The sequence below is a fragment of the Schistocerca americana genome, chromosome 1, assembly GCF_021461395.2.
Source record: "Schistocerca americana isolate TAMUIC-IGC-003095 chromosome 1, iqSchAmer2.1, whole genome shotgun sequence".
In the NCBI taxonomy this organism is placed as follows: domain Eukaryota; kingdom Metazoa; phylum Arthropoda; class Insecta; order Orthoptera; family Acrididae; genus Schistocerca; species Schistocerca americana.
The window spans coordinates 495,369,588-495,390,843 of NC_060119.1; the positions used below are offsets into that span (position 1 = coordinate 495,369,588).

A 21,256-nucleotide genomic window follows, 5' to 3' on the forward strand; every position below is an offset into this window, starting at 1 on the left:
ATTTACAGCTCAGGCATCAGCAGTGCGATCTCTGTTTTGTCAGGGGGCTACCACCACATTGGTACATGATGGCCCCACCACAACGGACTGGTTACCATGCTGGATAATGGGTACAGAGAAATCCAATATTGTCATGGGGGCAAAAGAGGATAGGAGACAACGGGACAAGATGACATACCCTGTAATGTGTCCTTGCTCAAATAAATGAACCGCAGGTGGAGATGCAAAGCCATGACAAGAGATTCAGGAGATCGAATCTAAGGGCACTATGGATAACTCGTGCACTACGTAAGGCATCCTTCCCCATATGGCCCACACTTCTGTTGAATTTTGAAAGTGGCAGGTCAAACCACAGAATGGGGCCTGAACTCATAGGGTTGAAAAGTGTGAGACTCCTTTCAGTCACCTCATACGACAGGCAGGAATACCTCGGGACTGTTCTAACCCCTGGACCCACAGGGGGATCTTTGACAGGTCCTGGGAGAACGCCAAAGGGGATGATGCGCATTAAAGTTACCAAGTAACAAAAATGGCCGAGGCAGCTGCCCAATAAGCTGAAGGAAGCCTGCCGTGGTGACATTGAATGACGAAGGGACATAAATGGTACAGAGAGAAAAGTCAGATGGGAAAGGAAAACGTGAACTGCAACAGCTTTAAGATGGGTAGCCAGGGAGATGGGTTGACTATGAATGTCATCCTGTATGAGCAGCATGACGAGCCCATGAGATGGAATGCCAACCTCAGGGGAAAGGTTAAAATGAACCGGTAAGAAATGTGGAAGCTCAAAGCAGTCATGAGGGTGCAATTTCGTTTCTTGAAAGCAGAGTATAAGGAGACACTGGAATACTAAAAGCAGCCATAAATCTTCTTTGTGGGACCACAGGCCGCAAATGTCACATTGGAGGAAAGCCATGATGAGGAAGAGATGTAGGGGTGTCACCTCGGCAGCTGCCAAGTGACAGCCTGTGAAGAGTCGCTACTACTAAAGGGCACAGGAGCAAGAGGATCCTCCTCCATGGAGTCCACAGAAGCGTCGCCTTGCTTGTGTGGTTGGTCTGTGGAATCCAACACTGAAAAATGGTTGGTGGTGAGCACTGGTGACACGGAGGCTGGACGGGCTAAGGTATCTGTGGCAACATTATCAAACAGGATCTTCCAGTCGGCGAAGAAGAAGACTGTTTACCTTTGGTGGACTTCTGGGAGCTTTTCCGGTTAGAGGGAGATTAGGGTCACTGAGGTAAGATTGGACTTCGGCCTGGGTTAGACCGTCGAGCAGCCTAGTGTAGATAACATCACGGAAAGAATTCAAAGTTCTATGGGCTGGAGGGAAGCAGGAAATCTTCAAGGGAGTACTACTCCTGTCCTTTCTGGCCTACCGGTTGTGTAGCTGGTGGCCTCGCCCCTTGAGGCGAGAGTTTGATGGCTTGTTGCACAGGTGAATGGACGGATGGCGATGCTACCTTGACACTGGACGATTTCACAACCTCAAGAGCTGAATTGGAGATCGCATGTCTGTGTGGCTACATACTTCATGGAGCAAGGGGTAACAACAACAGAACTATAGGTGCCAGATGGGAGAACACAGGGTTTTCTACAAGCCAATAACTTGCAAGCGACTGGGTAAGGCACTTTATCCGGATCTCTTGGACAGTCTGCTCATCAAGAGACACGAGACGATCCCGAGAGGAGGTGGCATGGCCGCCATTGCAGTTGATATAATGGAGAGAAGGAGGTAGACAATTGCCCTCATGAGCATCCCTACCACAGGCTTCACATTTGGCAGGGCGTCAACAAGACAAACTAGTGTGGTTGAAACGATGACACTGGTAGCAGTGCATCGAGTTTGGAATGTACGGCCACACTGTGATAATTTCATAGCCTGCTTTGATCTTGGACGGAAACACCACTCTATCAAAGGTGAGACAAAGATTGCAGGTGGGCACTAAGGAGGAATCTAACTTTTTCATTACACAATGGAAGGCAATGACATCCTGATCGGAGAGGTAAGATTGGATTTCGGCCTCAGTTAGGCTGTTGAGCAGCCTAGTGTAAATAACACCAAGGGAAGAAATCAAAGTTCTATCGGCCTCAACACGAGCAGGGTAGCCATGGAGAAGCAAGGCGACAGGCAGTAATTGTGCTTGAGAATCACAAGTAGTCTCCAAAAGCAAAGTGACATTCCGTAAATGAGAGCAGGATTTCTCAGCACTGGCAATTGCATCAACACCTTTCTCAATAATAAATAGATTTACCATGGAGAAGGACTGACCGTCTTCAGTATGCGAGACAGAAAGTAACCGTGGTGCAATGGAAAGGGTCTTTGAATCATTAGCCTCATTATGTTTACGTTTCATAGACGTTGATTGTGTAGATGATTGACACATTGCAGGAAAATCCTCCATAATTGCCAGCATCTCCAATGGTGTGCTGCTCCCAACTGGGGGCAAGTTCACAAGAGGGTGCACCCGACTTAAGTGATTGTTCACACCTCAGGTTACACCTCCCGAACACCTGACAGAGGGACCAATCGGCAATTTGGGAAGGCTGCAGCTCAGGCAATCACCTTTCCCTGGGCCTGCCTTGTACCAGGGGGTACATGCGAACCCTACCTGTCGACCCAGGGCTGAAAATTACACGTTACCCAGTCACCTGTTACACATCAGATGTGTGCGCTGGCCTTCAGGAGCACACAGGGAGGAAGAAGAAAGAGAGGAACTGCAAACGCCAAAGCGGAGGAACGAGAGGAGAAGGGAGACAATTAAAGGAAAAGGTAACGGAAAACAGTGGTGAGAATGTTCTTATGTCAGTGACAGACAATGCAGAACATTCCCATTAACACCCCAGACATGTTCCCCATGGGACAGGAAAAAGAATAGCATGAGGAGAGACATGCAGCACAGAATGGAAAAGATGCTGCAAAGGCTGGGGCCCCGTGGTAGCCAAGCACTAACATGCCAAAGAGTAGCAAGCCCTCTGGGGGGAAAATGAAGGGGCATCACCTTGGCGACTATTGAGAGAGAGTCTTCGAAGGCTTGCTGCTACAGGGCATATAGGCAGGACAATCCTGCACCATGAGGTCTACAGAAGTGTCCGCATTCTTCTTCTGTTGGCCTGCAGAGTCCAGGGGGAAAAAAAAACGGTTGGTGGTGCACACGGGTGACATGGAGGTCAGCCGGGTGAGGGCCTCACGTGGCGACACCGTCGGATAGGATCTTCAAGTTGGCAAAGGAGAACTCTTTACCTTTGTTTGACTTCTGGATCCTTTCTGGCTGGCAGAAGAAAACTAAGATGCTTGTTGGATGGAGGGACGTAGGAAGTCTTCGCAAGGGTATTTCTTCTGTCCTTTCCAACCTGGCAGTGGGGCAGCAGGTGACTTCCCCCCGGGAGGAGAATGTTTGCTGGCTTGTTGCACAGCTGAATGAGCTACCATGACACTGGGTGATTTCACAACCTCAGTGCTGAATTTGAGATCACATGTCTGCGTGGCCATGCCCTTCATGGAGCAACATGCAGCAAGAAGAGTACTGCAAGTGCCAGACAGAAGAACACAGGGTTTACGACTAGCCAATAACTTGCAAGTGACTGAGTAAGGTACTTTTTCCTTTATCCAGATCTCCTGGATGGCCTCCTCTCAAGATACATGGGACAATCTTGAGAGGCAGCAGCATGGTAGCCATTGCAGTTGATACAGTGGGGACAAGGGGGCAGACAACTGTCCTCATGTGCATGCCTAACACAGATTACAAAATACGCCGGGTGTCATTCGAATGTGGTTGAAATGATGACACTGGTAGAAACCAGAGAAGCGAAGTGGCAAGCAGTTATTATTCATGAGAATCAGAAGTAGTCTACAAAAGCAAAGTGCCATTACGTAAACGAGAGCAGGATTTCACATGACCGGCAATTGCATCAACATCTTTCTGAATTAGAAACGGATTTACTGTTGCAAAGGACTGCCCATCTTCTGTACGTGAAACCACGAGGAACCATGGTGCAGTTGAGAGGGTCTTTGAATCAGGAGCTTCATTCCGTTTATGTTTGGTAGACGTAGACTGCATAGATGATGATTGGCTCATTGCAAGAAAATCCCCCGTAATTGTCAGTGTCTCCGATTGCTCATTCTTTACAACTGGGGACCCTTCACAGGGGGGCTCACACGTCTTGGGGGATTGTTCACACCTCCCAAAACATCTGACAGGGGGACCAAATTGGCAATTTGGGTAGGTAGCAGGTCAGGGAATCACCTCCCCCCCCCCCCCCCCCGGAAATGGCCTGTACCAGGGGGTATGTGCGATCCCTACCTGTCACCCCAGGGCTGGCAATTACACGTTACCCAGTTGCCTGTTATGTGTCAGACGTGTGGGCTGCCTTCAGGAGCACACAAGGAGGAAGAAGAAAAAGAGAAGTCTCAAATGTCACAGCAGAGGAAGGATAGGAGAAGATGAACAAAGAAAGGAAAAAAAAGAAATGAAGAACAGTCGTGAAGATTGTTCTTTTGTCAGCTATGGAAAATGCGGAACATTTTCAAAAACACCCCAGACATGTTCGCAAGGTAGCAGAAAAAGCATAGCTAGATGATAGACGTGCAGCACAGAAGGGAAAAGATGCTGCAAAGGCTGGGGCACCGTGGTAGCCAAGCACAAACCCGCCAAAAAGTGACAAGCTCCCTGGGTGGGGGGGAGACCACCCTGTTGCTGGATATGCTGCCCAACACAACGTTCTTCACTTCAATGACTGCTTCACTGCCTGCACCACCTGGTTCCTTCCCACGAACACAACCTTTTCTGAACTGCGCAGATGGGAATTCTCCCTGCTATACATCCAATGTTCCCAGAACCTCCTGGTCTCAACCTTCGTTAGTCATTGTCCTTACCCATCTAGCGCCTTCCCTGTTCCCATTCAAGTATGACACAGCAGTCTATTTCACCAATGCAACCAGTTGTTTTACTTCTCTCTTTTTCCATTACCCCCTTCTCTTCTTCACCCCCGTTGATCCTCCTGACAGCACCTAGCTGCCCTACCTTCTGTCAACCTCTTCCCGGCTTGCTCCCACTAGCAGCACTTTATTGTTCTCCACTCCTACTCTGCTATCCCCCCCCCCCCTCACCACCACTCAGTTCCCTCTCCCATCATGTGGTGCTGTTAGCAGTCTGGCTTCAGCTGCCAGGGACTGTGTTTGTGTGTGTGTGTGTGTGTGTGTGTGTGTGTGTGTGTGTGTGTGTAGTCCACATTTGTTAACAGTTATTTTGTTACTGTAGCACCCATTAAGGGTGTCAATGGAAACAGTAAATACAACATTGACAAGAAAGAGTAATAAATCCTAGGTGTACCAATTTTTCCCCGATGTCAAAAACAGGCAGCGCCCCATGTGGAACAAGCTACATTACTGCTAGTAACCAGAAGAGGGAGTGACTGGAAAATGCCATGTAGGATGAGAGTGAAAAGATGGTACAGGATAATATTCTCAGTCTCTTCCTGGAGAGAATACATCACACACCCAAATTTAGCTGCAAGTCAAAAACCATTTTATGTCAGTCACTTACATAGCTTATAAACCTACAAGTCCTCCTCCTTTCTTTATTGTGTAGTTGTACTGCTTCTGGTCATTTTGGTGTTACTCTGAAATGACCTCCTTACAGGCACTTTTTAATAGAAGTATTATTTCATTACCTGAATTTTGCAATTGCCCAAATAAGGCAACAATGAAAATTTACCTTTGATGGGTCACAAGCTCCACGGCTGTTATGTATATATAAGCATAAGAAGAACAATGCAGTGGGCCAAAATTTATTAAATAAATTACTATCTTGTTATGTGTTTCAGTCCATTGCTCTCAACAGTACAACTGCATGAGAATAAATGGAGAAAGCTTAAGAAAAACTGCACAAAAAGTATACTAAAATCTAATGACAGCTACCAAGGGAAACTTAAGTAATTAAAAGTGCACAACATTTTACCTACTTTGAGAATTTCAGAAAATCATAAAAAATTTTATGAAAATGTATTGAGTAAATGTTGAGAAGGAAGCTTCCATGCCCTAACACTTTGTCTTAGTACAGTATTAACTGTGAACAAATGCTGTTTCACCAACATCATAGAAATCTCTTTTTAACATATCTTCCAGAAACCAAAAAAGACCAGTAGTTCTCAAAATAGCCATGAAACCAAGAACAGCAAGCATGTAACAAAATGAAAACATATATCACACATACGTCTAAGTCCTGGAGGTCCTTCAAGCTTTTGAACTCTATGACTGGATCAGCAAGTTGTTTCTTAATGTAAGAAACAAATGCCTCTGTCGATCTCTGCCCTCTGTATTCTCTTTTGGTGGGCTGGCCATTACGAATTACTTTTAGTGTTGGATATTTTGTAATGTGAAATCTTGATGCAACTGCACCTACAACAAAAAGAAAAAAATGTTTCACCGGAACACACACACACACGCACACACACAATATAATAAACTGCAAAAACATTACATGCTTAAAAAGCTTTATAATATTACAACTCCAAGTAAAAATGTGTTATGAACTAATTTATTTTATCTCATAGTTACCATATGTAACACTTAGTTTCCACACACATTCAAGTAGCATTACTCAACATGGCCAAAAAAATATTTAACCCTATTACTCAGAAATACCTTCTCTATCACAGTCAACTTTCCCCATTACAACCTGTCCAGGTTCTGGAAACTCTGCAGCTACTTTATCGGCTGCATCATCAAATATTGGTGCCAGCATGTTACTGAAACGGCACCAATCTGCATAAAAATTGATGAGAACCAACTCATTGGAAGCTGAAAAAAATAAAGCAACTGTTACATTATCAACAAACACCACAAATTTATTGTATTGTAATCTACCATTAACTGATCATCTGCAGTTATATGAATCTCTGATTCAATTTTGTTTCTGTGCAGCCTCTAACCACTTAAAAACCTCTGATGGTTTCTCTAAAGCTAAATAGTTGCATATTAAAAAAATTAATAGGGTCTTCTAATTATATGCTTTTGTGTGGATTGGTGGTTAAGGTGTTAAGCGCCAAACTGTGAATCCAGAAATCTCGGGTCTAGGGACTGGTCAGTCCTAAGATTTTTATCCATCACTTACAACTCCTTTCATGTCTGGTAATGTTAGTTAATGCAAAAAATGGTGACTAGAACCGTGGTTTGCAGTTCATGTTATATTGTAGGTCCTCCTACAACTAGCTGAGTAAGTCAGTTCAGTTCAGAAGTTGGAAGAAGGCGAGGGAGCCCCAGGACCATGCCTAACAAAGCACCGTGGAAAAAAAAGCCACACACACACACACACACACACACACACACACACACACAGAGAGAGAGAGAGAGAGAGAGAGAGAGAGAGAGACTTAGCCATCATTTGTCTGATAGTGAATTAGTTTTAATTTTGGTTATTTTTTCCATCCTAACATTTCTATTATATAATAATTTTTTGCAGGTGGGACATTAAATATGATGAAAAAACATATATGTCGAGTAGTGGACTGAATAAGGCCAAGCATTGACCCTTCAACTGCTCTGGACACGTTAACGCGCACGCCTTTGTACCTCTTCTTGTGTGCTCTGAACATGTTTATGTGCACCACCGGGCCTTCTACCTGGCACTCTGATCGTGTCTACGCTTAGACATGTTCAGAGTACCAGGTAGAAGGACTGGTGGTAAGTGTAAACACGTTCAGAGCATGCAGGGACAGGTACAAAGGCGCGCGTTAACACGTCCAGAGCAGTTAAAGGGCTAATGAGGTAGTGAAAACAATGTGCTGCATTTGTGTGCTCTGAAGAACAGGCACTTTAAAAATTGATATAACTAATTCACTGACAGTCTAGCTTTAGAATACAAGATGTGTTGGTCTTTCCTCAAATGATCTGTCTTTTTATATGGAAACTGCCATCAGTGGTCAGTGCCATCCAAAACAATAGTATTGATATTTATTTAAAAGTAAAATAGCAGACTGTGCCAGACACCCCAATAAAAGATTTCATGATGTCATCTTCATACAGAAAACACTTCAATTTGACAAAATTCAGAACTATCACTTAAGTAAAACAGGCTTTAAGTTTGGTGTGTCATGTATTGCCAAAGCTTGCAAAGTTATGATGCTTAATAACACAAAACTGAAGCATCTCTTCTTGTGATACCACCTGTGTCCTATGTAAACATGAAAGCTTTATCAAGACTTAACCAACATTGATTCCATAAGGAACTGTTGTGCACAGCAACTGCAGACACTCAGGAAGGAGTGAGACACACAGGAATCAGTTGCAATCCCATTAGGTTTTATTACTCTTTCATATCTACATTTCAGATATAAATACCATCTCCAGTTCATCTGAATTACAATCCAATGACTTCGTGGCAGTACATGTCGATCGGTTGGTGGATCGGGGAGAGGGGACCAAACAGCGAGGTCATCAATCCCATTGGATTAGGGAAGGATGGGGTAGGAAATCTGCCGTGCCCTTTCAGATGAACCATCCCAGCATTTGCCTGTAGCAATTTAGGGAAATTATGGAAAACCTAAATCAGGATGGCCAGACGCAAGTTTGAACCGTCGTTCTGCTGAATGTGAATCCAGTGAGCTAACCACCGTGCCACCTCGCTCGGTGGCAGTACATGTCGCCATACGATCTTACTGGGATATAAGCAGAGGAAAAGTACATTACATACTTATGATTATCAACAGTAATAGCCATACCATTAATTAAAATTACGTTACTAATTTCACAAGTAAAACTCTTGGCAGATGGGTAAATTTTGGTATCCTGCAATGCTATTAACATGGTGACAGAGACATGTAGAATTTCTGGAACGCACATGATATGTTTTAATAAAACTATAACAAGGATGCACTCTAGGCACTTGACAGCAACGTGTCAGAATAATTTTAGAATATCCTCTGCACTTATAATAAATGGCAGGATATATGTAGATGTATATAGGCTAAGCAAATCACAGAATACAGCTGATTCACGGAATTGCAACAAGACTATTATGGCATATCTCCTCTTCACCCAAATTAATTCAAAACATATCTTATACATTAACTTTTTTCCCTTTGCAGCATAAGCACTTTTTCTGTCTTAGAAAGTAAAATTTCATTTGGCATAGTGTGCTCCTTGGAATGTTCATTTCCAATACCAAATTCTTGTTTTAGCAGGTACCTCACAAGCGTTCCTTTCTACCAATATTTCTTTAATGAAGTGTTGCTAGAAATGTCCTTTGCAAAGAAGAAACCAACAATGAAGCTTTCTGCTATTACTAATTGTTGCTAAACAGACTTGTCAATCTACACTTTATTACAGCTCATCAACTTCTTATCCATAACTACTTTTATATTTTCAAAGAACAAATAGATGTGGTTAAAATTTTAAAAAAATATTTTCTGAATAATGATAAATTGGTATGCCACAGAATTTTCTCTGAAAATGGTTAAATGTACACAAAAAACATGTTTTCTGTCTAAGTCAACATTAGTTCAAAGAGAGGAACAATGTTTGGTTTTGACCATGTAACATAATTTAATAATTAGGCCTACTGCCAACAGCAATAAAATTTATCTTTACTGTCCGACTTTACCAGTATCTCTCACAAGTAAATGATTAACTATATAAATAATCGTTGGATATTTGTGATGAGCAGTCAGTCTCAAACAGTGCTATCACATTTTTGAAAACTTTCAATTACATACACAGAAAAACAAAAGTAATTATAAAAATACAATTTACCTAATGTTATGTCTAAATTTGCCTGTGTAAGCTGTAGAGCACCACTGTCAGCAAGACCAAATAGGCCAACCTGCCAAACAAAGAAAAGATAACACCTGAGCACAGATCACAAATAAATTTACAGGTTACAGGGTGAGAGAAGGGTAAATGGAAATATTTTATGTAAGTGTTTACTCCTCTATGATTTTCGAACTAAATGACGCGGAAAAAATAGAAAACGCACATCACTCTATGCAGTAGTTATGTAGTATGTTAATGTCACTACTCAGCTTCCAGTTTGATCATCTCCACTAAAGTTTACTTTGGTTCACCAAATTAACTTTTATATAAAAGCATTTAATCCCATGTAACAACTGGCAACATTTTTATCTAACGCCTGAAAGATATTATACTAATTTAAACCCTTTCACACAACTGAAGGCACGCCTGGTTTTATCATAATTCGTGCCTCTCAAGACGTAGGCCTACATCCTATTAATGCATTCTACAGCAACACTGCAACGGCCGTTGTGAAACGAAGCAGTTCTGTTAAAGAACGGCAGTATGGACTTCACCACATGAATACCACTGTTACTACTAAAAATATGCGACTATGATAAGTCTTTTCAAAAACTATAAACCGAAAAATTCCTCCATGATGATGCTGTTCTTCGGATTTTGCTTATTTGCTACATAATATACCTGTTTTCCCAAATGTAAACATCAGTATTTATAGGAATCAATAACACATTCTGCTTTTATATAGTACTCATTACGGAAGATATCTGTCGTGTGCCATACAAATTACTGAAACAATCACAACGTAAACAAACTATTTTTATTACTGTCCACGAAACTAGACGCCAGGTAATGCACTGCTGCAAAGACACGTTCACTCGAAACTATTTGAAGCAAATATTAAACTGATAAGTATACGATGAAAATATGTACTAAATGCTGTTCAAATGTAGCTCTGCACTTCATGACATATGAAACCACTTATTCGCTGCTGATATGCTTGTGTCGTGGCACATTATTTATAATGTGTCAACAACATGCTACACTAATTTTCTGGCATTTAACAAATGACGTTTTAACTTACTATTATGTGGTAGAGAAGTGTAAATCCGATGCCGTTTTTTGTTAAAAATAAGTTCATTTTTTTCCTAAATTAAATACGTAAACCGGCTTTGCACTTTCATGTACATTCACAGTGCACGACTTCCACGCCACAGATATAACTAAATATGTGGCTAACCTGTGTAGTACGTAGCTTCCTACGCAATGGGTTGTGGTAACCCTGCACAAAGGTGCTGTGTCTCTAATTGAATAATAAAATATTAGAAATGAAACATTTATAAAAATCTGGGTATATATATATATAACACAAAATTAATTAACTCCGAATATAAAATAAACTACATGATAATGAAGGTTTCCAACACCGTTATTTGCTTTTGTGTTCTCCATGCAACCAAATGAGAAGTACTGTCAGATACGAGAACTAAGGCCATATAAAGACCGCTGGACGAATGTCTTATGAAGAATGTGTTTAACTTGGTTTATTGTTTATTCGTCCACAGAACATTTTACATTTAAGTTTAGAGAATCAGTTAGCTCAATACCACAGTCTAACATTACAGTCGCGAGACTTTGCCTCGATTTTGTTGCCTACCGCGCAAGCAGCGCCCCAAGCGGCCAGTAACTTAAACTGTGAGTTCGGCGCGATCGTGAAAGCGAATAGTGGTTGTTTATTGGATTTCTACAGTGATTTCTACAAGCGGGAGCGTTTGTAGCGCAATAAATTGCAATAAAAACAGGAAGAAGACACTACAGTTGTCTCTTTTAGGTTTCCTAAGGATCCTGAGAGGTATATACCTCCACGTTACTAAACTGTATTGTCATGATTCACTTGCAAACTACATGTGTATTAATGATTAATGTTTCGTTTTAGGAGCAGAAAATGGTTAGTTAATAACAGACGAGAAGACCTTATGAAAAAAGATCCAGTTTATCTGTATAATAATATTAGGTTTTGATCGCTACATTTCGATTAAAACCAGTTCATGAACGCAGACAATAATAAACTCCTATGGAATGCAGTACCCATACTGTTTGGCATCTCAAACTGCCACAAAGATTCGACAATCCATCTAAAGCTGTAAAACAGTCCTACGACACGGAAGCAGCCAATTCAGCTCGCCATGTTATCAGTGCCAGATTCGTGTGAATCGTCAACACAGACCTGCTTTGACGATGAAATGGTTAGATTAAGAGAAGTTATTCGTATCTTACAAAGCGTAATGTTTGGTATGTATTTCATTCACTTCTGTTGTTAGTCACTTAATTTTTCTTGCTTCCTTTGTGTGATGACACTATTTTGTTAGCACCTTGTTCACTGACAGTGTGTTTGAAAATTATTCAAATATTTGGTTTTGCGTGAAATGTAATGTAATCAGCTCATTATAATGTTTTCAACATATTTCACCCGCTATTTGGCAGTTGCTTGTCCCACTTAGAATAATATAAAGATGAAGGTTGTAAATGACAAACAGTAGGCCTACAGAACGATAAATGAGTTGTCGATCGCTTTTGCATGGAGAGGTACATGTCTGTGCTTCTTACGTGTGAATCTGTGTGTTTATATTCTTTTGATATCAATGAGGTAAGTTGCAATTCTATCCAACGTCACAAGTGTTTCTTTACCAATGTGTTGTAGCTTGCCACTCGATTCATGGTTTTTGTCCATACTTGCGCTTATTTTAGAATTATTTTTAGAAACATATATGCCTTCTGATACTACACAAACCTTTGGGGGCAAGAAAATAACTCAAATATTTCGTACATCACGTGGGAAATGGATGCTAAACAAACATTATACTTACGACGCGTCTGATGTTCACCTTACTCGCCGCTTGGAGCGCTAATGTCTCTCCAGCTGTCAAATGGTAGCAGTGAGTGTCGCGACTGTTATGTTAGACTGTGTCAATACTATAACTCACTAGTGGAGACTTCGCTCTGGGCGAAAATCTCTTGTGTGCAGTTAACCTGACATACGTCTTTTGAGATGAATGTATCTTTGGAATATGGCCTGACTAGTTCGTTCTTTGCGTTTAGATATTGGTAATGTATTGTGTATGTACTCAGCAGTATCACCACAGTCTGACATACCAGTCGCGACACTTCGCCTCGATTTTGTTGCCTAATGCGCCTCCAGCGCGCCAAGCAGCCACTAAGTTTAAGCTCTTGAGTTCGGCGCGATCGTGAAAGCGAAAGTGAATAGTAATCGTTTATATTGGTTTGTACAATGGTTTTTACAAATGGGAGCGTAGCGTAGCGCAATAAATTGCAGCAACGACAAGATAAATATGCCACATGTCATTTCTTAGGTTTCCTAAGGACATTGGGAGATATATACCATCATGTTACTAAACTGCATCGTCAGGATGTATGAATTAGTTTACATACCAACTACGGTAATGCATACAGCCACTCTTTTGGTCAATTGCCAAAAGAGTGGATGTATGCAATAGTTTATATACCGTCAAATGGGGATACTTTGACCAAAATTTTCAATTTAAGTGTGATATCAGAACACACACAAACAGTTTCCTGAAACCGAATATTGTAGTTTGGGGGCTAGCGACTGAGCTAATGATCAATTTACCTAACTTTATTTAAAACGATGTACATCAAGGAAAATAATTTTTTTGTCACTGGTCTAAGTTACCCCATGGTTGGGGTTACTTTGACCGCTTCCACAAACGTAATGAAAAATATTTACCTGGGCAAAATATCCCCAGCTGGAGTGTAAATTGACCAACTCCATGATATGTAAATGTATATTTATACTTCAAAAAATATTTTAAGTAACTGCAATGAAGCTGCAGTACATTTATCATTAGTCGTACACCATTTAAGCTAAAAATATTATACAAGCTAATTGAATTACATTTGAATCTAGCACAATATGATGTAGCAGTAACCTCCTTAAACCACTCAATTTATAGAAAAACCTTCCAATTCTTTTTCTGAGAAACGAACACCACACTTCAAAATATCTGGTTTGCTGAGCACAAAAGCTATTTGCTCAAGTGGTATTAAGCTTTCATCCAACCCTTCTGGCCACACAAAATTATTTTTCTGTTTCCTTAGAAACTTAACAAGAAATTCTGAGCCATTTGTCTCTTTGATTTCACCCACAAAGCATTGGTGTGTATTGTGTGTTGTCGGTACACAAACAATCACAAAGTCATTGGTTTTTACACTTTTTTGAGTCATCCTTGAATTACCCAGACCTTCAGCAGTCTCTCCAGCCATTCTTTCTACATTATCTTCAGCCATGAAAAAGAAATAAAATAAAATAACCTAGATGGTTCCAAAGAGAAATAACAAGAACCAAGATAAAGCAGAAATAAGCTAATAAGTGATTACACAACCATACATTATATTACCTGCATTTAATAAATGAATATCTGGATCATTGTCCTCACTGGAAGAGGAGTCTGGGTCATCTACAAGGTCTTCCATACACAAACTCTTTCCTGCTATGACATTTACTCTGGAACACTGTCAGCGAGGTTCAGCATTCTCTCCATGTCTCATCGATTTCAAAAGATTGATCAATGCATTGGACACTGTAGGCCTAATTTAATCCAAGCCAGAGTTGTTCTGACCAGGTATACGGCTCAGTACCTGCTCTGGATTAAAAGGCCAGATACAACATTTTCTGAATCCTGAAATAAGATTCTGACTTACAGCTTCATTTTCAGGTGAACCTTTGATCTTATCATTGACAAAATATGTGACCTCTTTTTTGAGCCATTTTTCCAGTTGTCCAAAATCAGTCTCAAATATTTTTTTAAGGGGCCATAAAATGCCACATCCAGTGGTTGGCACATGTGTGTGGTGTGTTTTGGGGTGCACAAAAATGCAATGTTATTGCTTACAGCTGCCTGTATGACTTCAGGAGTGAAGTGGGAAGATAGATGGTCTCCAATAAGCACAACTTTGCCCCCAAGCTTTTTGACATGTGGAATAAATAATTTCATAAACCAGTCAGTAAAAATATTGGCATCAAACCAACCAGAATGACTTCGATTGTACCTGGTTTTGCTGGGACCCCCTTCCATCCAGGTTTGCCATAAATGTTCAGACTTATAAACTACATATGGAGGTAGAACCTCTCCAGCTGCAGAGCCACAAAACAGCAAAGAAATGCTGGTTTTGCTACAGTCCTTCACCTGTTCTGCATATTTCACCCCTTACTTGAAAATGCACTTCTTCACACCCGCATCATCACACAGGTTCATTTCATCAAAGTTAAAAATTCTTTCTGGAGGTACATCAGTAACTTCATTTTCGTCTTGAAGTGACTTCGAGATTAATGAAATACTTCTTTATTACATCTGCTGTAATTACTGCTGTTTCATGCCTGATATTCTCTCAGTTCCTAAATGTAAGACAATTTTTATCTCTGTCAAGAAATGAATCAATTCCTGGCAAATCATTCCTGTCAAATAATTTAACTGGTCTTCCCTGCATATCTATATAAGACTTAGCGAGATGTCGTAAATCAAGGCTGTCAAAAGGGAAACCCCATTCACTAACAACAACAGCATGATGCACCAAAGCTATCTCCTCTAAATAAGAAAATACCGTGGGCTTGTCAGACTGTTTTTCATGCCTGTTGTGAAACCTATTACTTAATGTTCCTTTCGCTATACTGTATTTCTTAGCAGCTGCAGTGATTGACAATGTACCTTTTTTAACCTCATTTAAAGCTGACTCGATATTTTCTGGAATAGCACTGTTATATCTTCTTGCTTAAGGGAGTCTTTTATGAATTCTTGTCATTTTCTCTTGGTTATGGCCTACCTACAACATAAGAGCAAAAAAAAAAAACAACTGTAAAACGGAAGAAAAGCTATTAAAATCGCTATTTTTGTGTAGTGGGGATACTTTGACCACTAGCCAAAGTAACCCCACATAACTTAACAAACATGCAGTTCTCAAAAAAATGTTTATTTTTAAGTTTATGAGAAATTCTTGCGCAAGATATTATATAAACATTGTCAATAGATATGTTAGTACTTACTACAATACACAAAGACTGCAAATCACCACTGATATTCTTGATATAGGTAAATTTAGACAGACAAAAAAAATAGCGAAATTTAACGTTCAATATGCCTGCCATTTATGACTGCACACGGATGTTCTTTGGTGATGGGATTTGTGCTGCCATATAGCGACGATGTGGAGAACTACGACGAAAAGATTGCGCATAGCTACGTTCAGTAATATCTGTGAAAGAGATGCTCAAAGTTATTCGTAATTTTTGGACAAAGTAATACCTGCAGTCAAAGTATCCCCACTTGACGGTACCAACTAAAGCATACATCCACTCTTTTGCCAATTAAGCTATAACTAGACATAATGTTATAAACAACACACAGTGCATCAGATCGTTTATACATATATCAACTGTGAACTACAAACACACGATGTATAATATTTTACAACTGTTATTCATTCATAATTGTAAATATTATATACCAAAAGTTTCGCCAAATGTTAATATGTAACAACAGTTTTACAGGTAAGAAAATAAAAAATAACTCACTGAAGATAGTACAAAAAGTGCTGAAACATGTCTGGGTAAAACAAAACTGAAAAGGTGTCTTGCATAAGGCAGAGTTCCAAGTCCTATAGCCTTCCTCGTATTTTGTGAAGTAGTATTGGAATGTATAGTTCATTGTTGTGAATATTCTGTTTCACGTGTCCAATGTTCTGTTAGTGGATACCAGAGTTGCCATCAGCATCGATTCGCATGAGGTCTGGAACATTGATAGATATGGAAACCTACAGAAAACTGGAGGAAAGCCGAGTGTGAGTGAGGAAACGCCAGACCCGTCTTTGAGGGGTACACTAGGCACCGTCAGGACAGTTGAGGAAAGTTAGAGGGTGATCGAGGAGACACAAGGCACGTCCTTAAACAAAGTCAGAGTCCACTGGATGGAATTTTCTAGATATTAGAAAACTGCACAGTTAGCAGCCATGATGGCAAAGAATAAAACATGATTTGAAAGACTAGAAGCCGAGCTAAAACTTCGTAATCAGAATGCTGATGGACGGATTTCTGAAGTTAGCCTTGAACTGTGGACTGAAATAAAAAAGATACGGACGGAGGTCACTGACAGCCTGTACAAGGCGAGACAAGCATATGAACCGAAGGTTGACTACCTAGAAACGCGGGTAAACACAAAGATGACTGACATCTCTGCGTGCATGGCTGAGGAATGTAGGTCATCCAATAAAACACAAACAAGAGTGTCAGCCCTTGAGCAAGAAATGTCTGCAATATGACAAAGTAATGTCCATGTAAGGCACGTCACGCCAACGAATTTGCAGGCCACATTTCTGATGATACTAAAAGGTATCAGATAGATTATATAATGGTAAGACAGAGATTTAGGAACCAGGTTTAAAATTGTAAGACATTTCCAGGGGCAGATGTGGACTCTGATCACAATGTATTGGTTATGACCTGTAGATTAAAACTGAAGAAACTGCAAAAAGGTGGGAATTTAAGGAGATGGGACCTGGGTAAACTGAAAGAACCAGAGGTTGTACAGAGTTTCAGGGAGAGCATAAGGGAACAATTGACAGGAACGGGGGAAAGAAATACAATAGAAGAAGAATGGGTAGCTTTGAGGGATGAAATAGTGAAGGCAGCAGAGGATCAAGTAGGTAAAAAGACGAGGGCTAGTAGAAATCCTTGGGTAACAGAAGAAATATTGAATTTAATTGATGAAAGGAGAAAATATAAAAATGCAGTAAATGAAGCAGGCAAAAAGGAATACAAACGTCTCAAAAATGAGATCGACAGGAAGTGCAAAATGGCTAAGCAGGGATGGCTAGAGGACAAATGTAAGGATGTAGAGGCATATCTCACCAGGGGTAAGATAGATACTGCCTACAGGAAAATTAAAGAGACCTTTGGAGATAAGAGAACCACTTGTATGAACATCAAGAGTTCAGATGGAAACCCAGTTCTAAGCAAAGAAGGGAAAGCAGAAAGGTGGAAGGAGTATATAGAGCGTCTATACAAGGGCAATGTACTTGAGGACAATATTATGGAAATGAAAGAGGATGTAGATGAAGATGAAATGGGAGATACGATACTGCGTGAAGAGTTTGACATAGCACTGAAAGACCTAAGTCGAAACAAGGCCCCGGGAGTAGACAACATTCCATTACAACTACTGATAGCCTTTGGAGAGCCAGCCCTGACAAAACTCTACCATCTGTTGAGCAAGATGTATGAAACAGGCGAAATACCCTCAGACTTCAAGAAGAATATAATAATACCAATCCCAAAGAAAGCAGGTGTTGACAGATGTGAAAATTACCGAACAATCAGTTTAATAAGCCACAGCTGCAAAATACTAACACAAATTATTTACAGACGAATGGAAAAACTAGTAGAAGCCAACCTCGGGGAAGATCAGTTTGGATTCCGTATAAATACTGGAACACGTGAGGCAATACTGACCTTACGACTTATCTTAGAAGAAAGATTAAGGAAAGGCAAACCTACGTTTCTAGCATTTGTAGACTTAGAGATAGCTTTTGACAATGTTGATTGGAATACTCTCTTTCAAATTCTAAAGGTGGCAGGGGTAAAATACAGGGAGCGAAAGGCTATTTACAATTTGTACAGAAACCAGATGGCAGTTGTGAGAGTCGAGGGACATGAAAGGGAAGCAGTGGTTGGGAAGGGAGTAAGACAGGGTTGTGGCCTCTCCACAGTGTTATTCAATCTGTATATTGAGCAAGCAGTAAAGGAAACAAAAGAAAAATTCGTAGTAGGTATTAAAATCCATGGAGAAAAAACAAAAACTTTGAGGTTCGCCGATGACATTGTAATTCTGTCAGAGACAGCAAAGGACTTGGAAGAGCAGTTGAACGGAATGGACAGTGTCTTGAAGGGAGGATATAAGATATACATCAACAAAAGCAAAACGAGGATAATGGAATGTAGTCGAATTAAGTCGGGTGATGTTGAGGGTATTAGATTAGGAAATGAGACACTTAAAATAGTAAAGGAGTTTTGCTATTTGGGGAGAAAAATAACTGATGATGGTCGAAGTAGAGAGGATATAAAATGTAGACTGGCAATGGCAAGGGAAGCGTTTCTGAAGAAGAGAAATTTGTTAACATCGAGTATAGATTTAAGTGTCAGGAAGTCATTTCTGAAAGTATTTGTATGGAGTGTAGCCATGTATGGAAGTGAAACATGGACGGTAAATAGTTTGGACAAGAAGAGAATAGAAGCTTTCGAAATGTGGTGCTACAGAAGAATGATGAAGATTAGATGGGTAGATCACATAACTAATGAGGAAGTATTGAATAGGATTGGGGAGAAGAGAAGCTTGTGGCACAACTCGACCAGTAGAAGGGATCGGTTGGTAGGACATGTTCTGAGGCATCAAGGGATCACCAATTTAGTACTGGAGGGCAGTGTGGAGGGTAAAAATCGTAGACGAAGACCAAGAGATGAATACACTAAGCAGATTCAGAAGGATGTAGGTTGCAGTAGGTACTGGGAGATGAAGACGCTTGCACAGGATAGAGTAGCATGGAGAGCTGCATCAAACCAGTCTCAGGACTGAAGACCACAACAACAACAACATTTCTGATGTAGGGGGTGGACATACCACTAGAACGTGCAATACCCACCCAAAGGCATACCTAAAGAATTTAGATGTGTATCTTCGTGTGAAAGGACTGGCAGAATATAAAGCTTCACTCACTGCATGGCAGACGCTCGACACAGAGGATACTGCATGGTTTGACGTTCGGTTTGCGAGAACGGTAGTTACAAGGATTTCAGCACTAAGTTTCTGGCAACATTCTGGAACCCGGCTGCAACAGTCAAGCGAAAAGGTGAGCATATATTAGGAAAAGTTTGAGCCACGGACACACCAATCATGACATCATGTGCTGCTCATTTTGTCATTCTGGAAGGCTACTTAGACGACAAAGTGACAGATGAGGAAGTGCACCGTGACATGCTCACATTTACCTGTACGCGTACAACGTGCACTCGTCGGGGCACTGTCGAGAGAACAGTTCCTCGATTTTTAAGATTCTTAGACGACACTGAAAAGGAGGAGAAATACAGAACGGCATACGTTGGCGCAATGAGGACAGAAAGTAGGTCGCCGCAAGGGTTTGTGCAGCGCAATTACAGGCAGAAATGGCACAAGAAGGGACGAGGATGAGGGAACAGGCGAGAGCGAGATAGACTCCCTGCTTCACACGAGGAAGAGCAGGGCAGGAACGAAGTGGCAGACCACAGACGCCACGTGAACTGCGTGCAAGCATCGTGCAGTGATAGAGAGAGCGAGGGAGTAATGGAGATTCACCGCCACAGGTCCCGCCTCAGGCAGAGGTGCGTCAGATCACGTGCTGAATGACTTAAGACAATGAGATATCATAGGGAATGCATCAGTAGGTAAGGAAATCACATACACAATGTGCAGTACTGGCAATCGTAAGTGCAAGCTGATACTGAATAGTACTGTGACGATCCAGAGTTGCAGGAAAAAGCGGACATTCGGTGTGCCCTCTTTGAGATAACCGTGGAAGGAATTAAGACCGGAGCATGTCTGACTTCTGGGTCGGAAGTGAGCATTTTCGACGTCTTTTCACTCAAAACTGGAGGAAAGTCGCAGTAAATTAGCTGAAATACCTATAAAAGGAATGTCATCAATTCCCGCTTTTGGGGCGAAAAGGAAGAATGCAGAAAAACAGATGTTGATGTCGCTTGGCAACGGAAGAGACGGCTTCCAGAAGAATGCAGTTTTCATTTGTGGGTTGTCGCTACGTTTTACAAACGATAGTGTTATACTTTCAAGTAGAGCAGTGAACATGGACTGGACCACTAAAACCATGGTCAATTTTTTCGGAGATCAGGTCACCATGGGGTGCAGAGAGCAATTCGGGCACAACTAATTTAGTTACATGTAAGGAGTACAAGGAAATTTTCATAGATGAGCCACGGGAGCTAAAAGGTGATTTATTAGGGGGAATACGGTTTCCACATGAAGTTAGTTTGCTGTCTGTGATGATACTTCCAAACGCACAGACGACGAAAGAGAATCTGACGAATATGATGCGACTGGTCATTGGTTAGAGACCGTGGCACATGTACTTTTAGGACTTAAGAGAGCCACAGGCCGTTAAGGAATAAGCTCTCATGACACCCCACGCCGCTCATGCGAGTTCAGAAGACATGCACCAAAAGAAACATAGTAGTTTGCAGAGAGCGACCATAGTCAAATGCCGAGACAGCAAGCGCGCTGAGACAATGGCAAATGTTATATGTGAAGATCCACAGCATCTGAGAAACTCATGGGGAATGCGAAGGAAATTGCCGAGTGGCTGAGAAGCACAGTGAGGTGCGCCACGAAAGTACGAGTACAGTATACACCCACTCTTCGGCAGTAGAAAATAGTGTTG

The 21,256-nt window shown here is 41.2% G+C and overlaps 1 protein-coding gene across 1 annotated transcript in view; it reads right to left on the minus strand.

Annotated features, from left to right (window-relative positions):
* LOC124604496 (endoplasmic reticulum resident protein 44) overlaps window positions 1–10,981 on the minus strand; it is a 90,202-nt gene extending 79,221 nt beyond the window's left edge. Inside the window, exons 1-4 of the mRNA XM_047136484.1 lie at window positions 10,830–10,981; window positions 9,749–9,818; window positions 6,644–6,799; window positions 6,213–6,397 (exon numbers count right to left, since the gene is read on the minus strand). Of these exons, the coding sequence (XP_046992440.1) occupies window positions 6,213–6,397; window positions 6,644–6,799; window positions 9,749–9,818; window positions 10,830–10,886 (468 nt within the window). The 5' untranslated portion in view covers window positions 10,887–10,981. The remainder of the gene's footprint in view (window positions 1–6,212; window positions 6,398–6,643; window positions 6,800–9,748; window positions 9,819–10,829) is intronic.
* Between the last annotated feature and the right edge of the window lie 10,275 nt (window positions 10,982–21,256).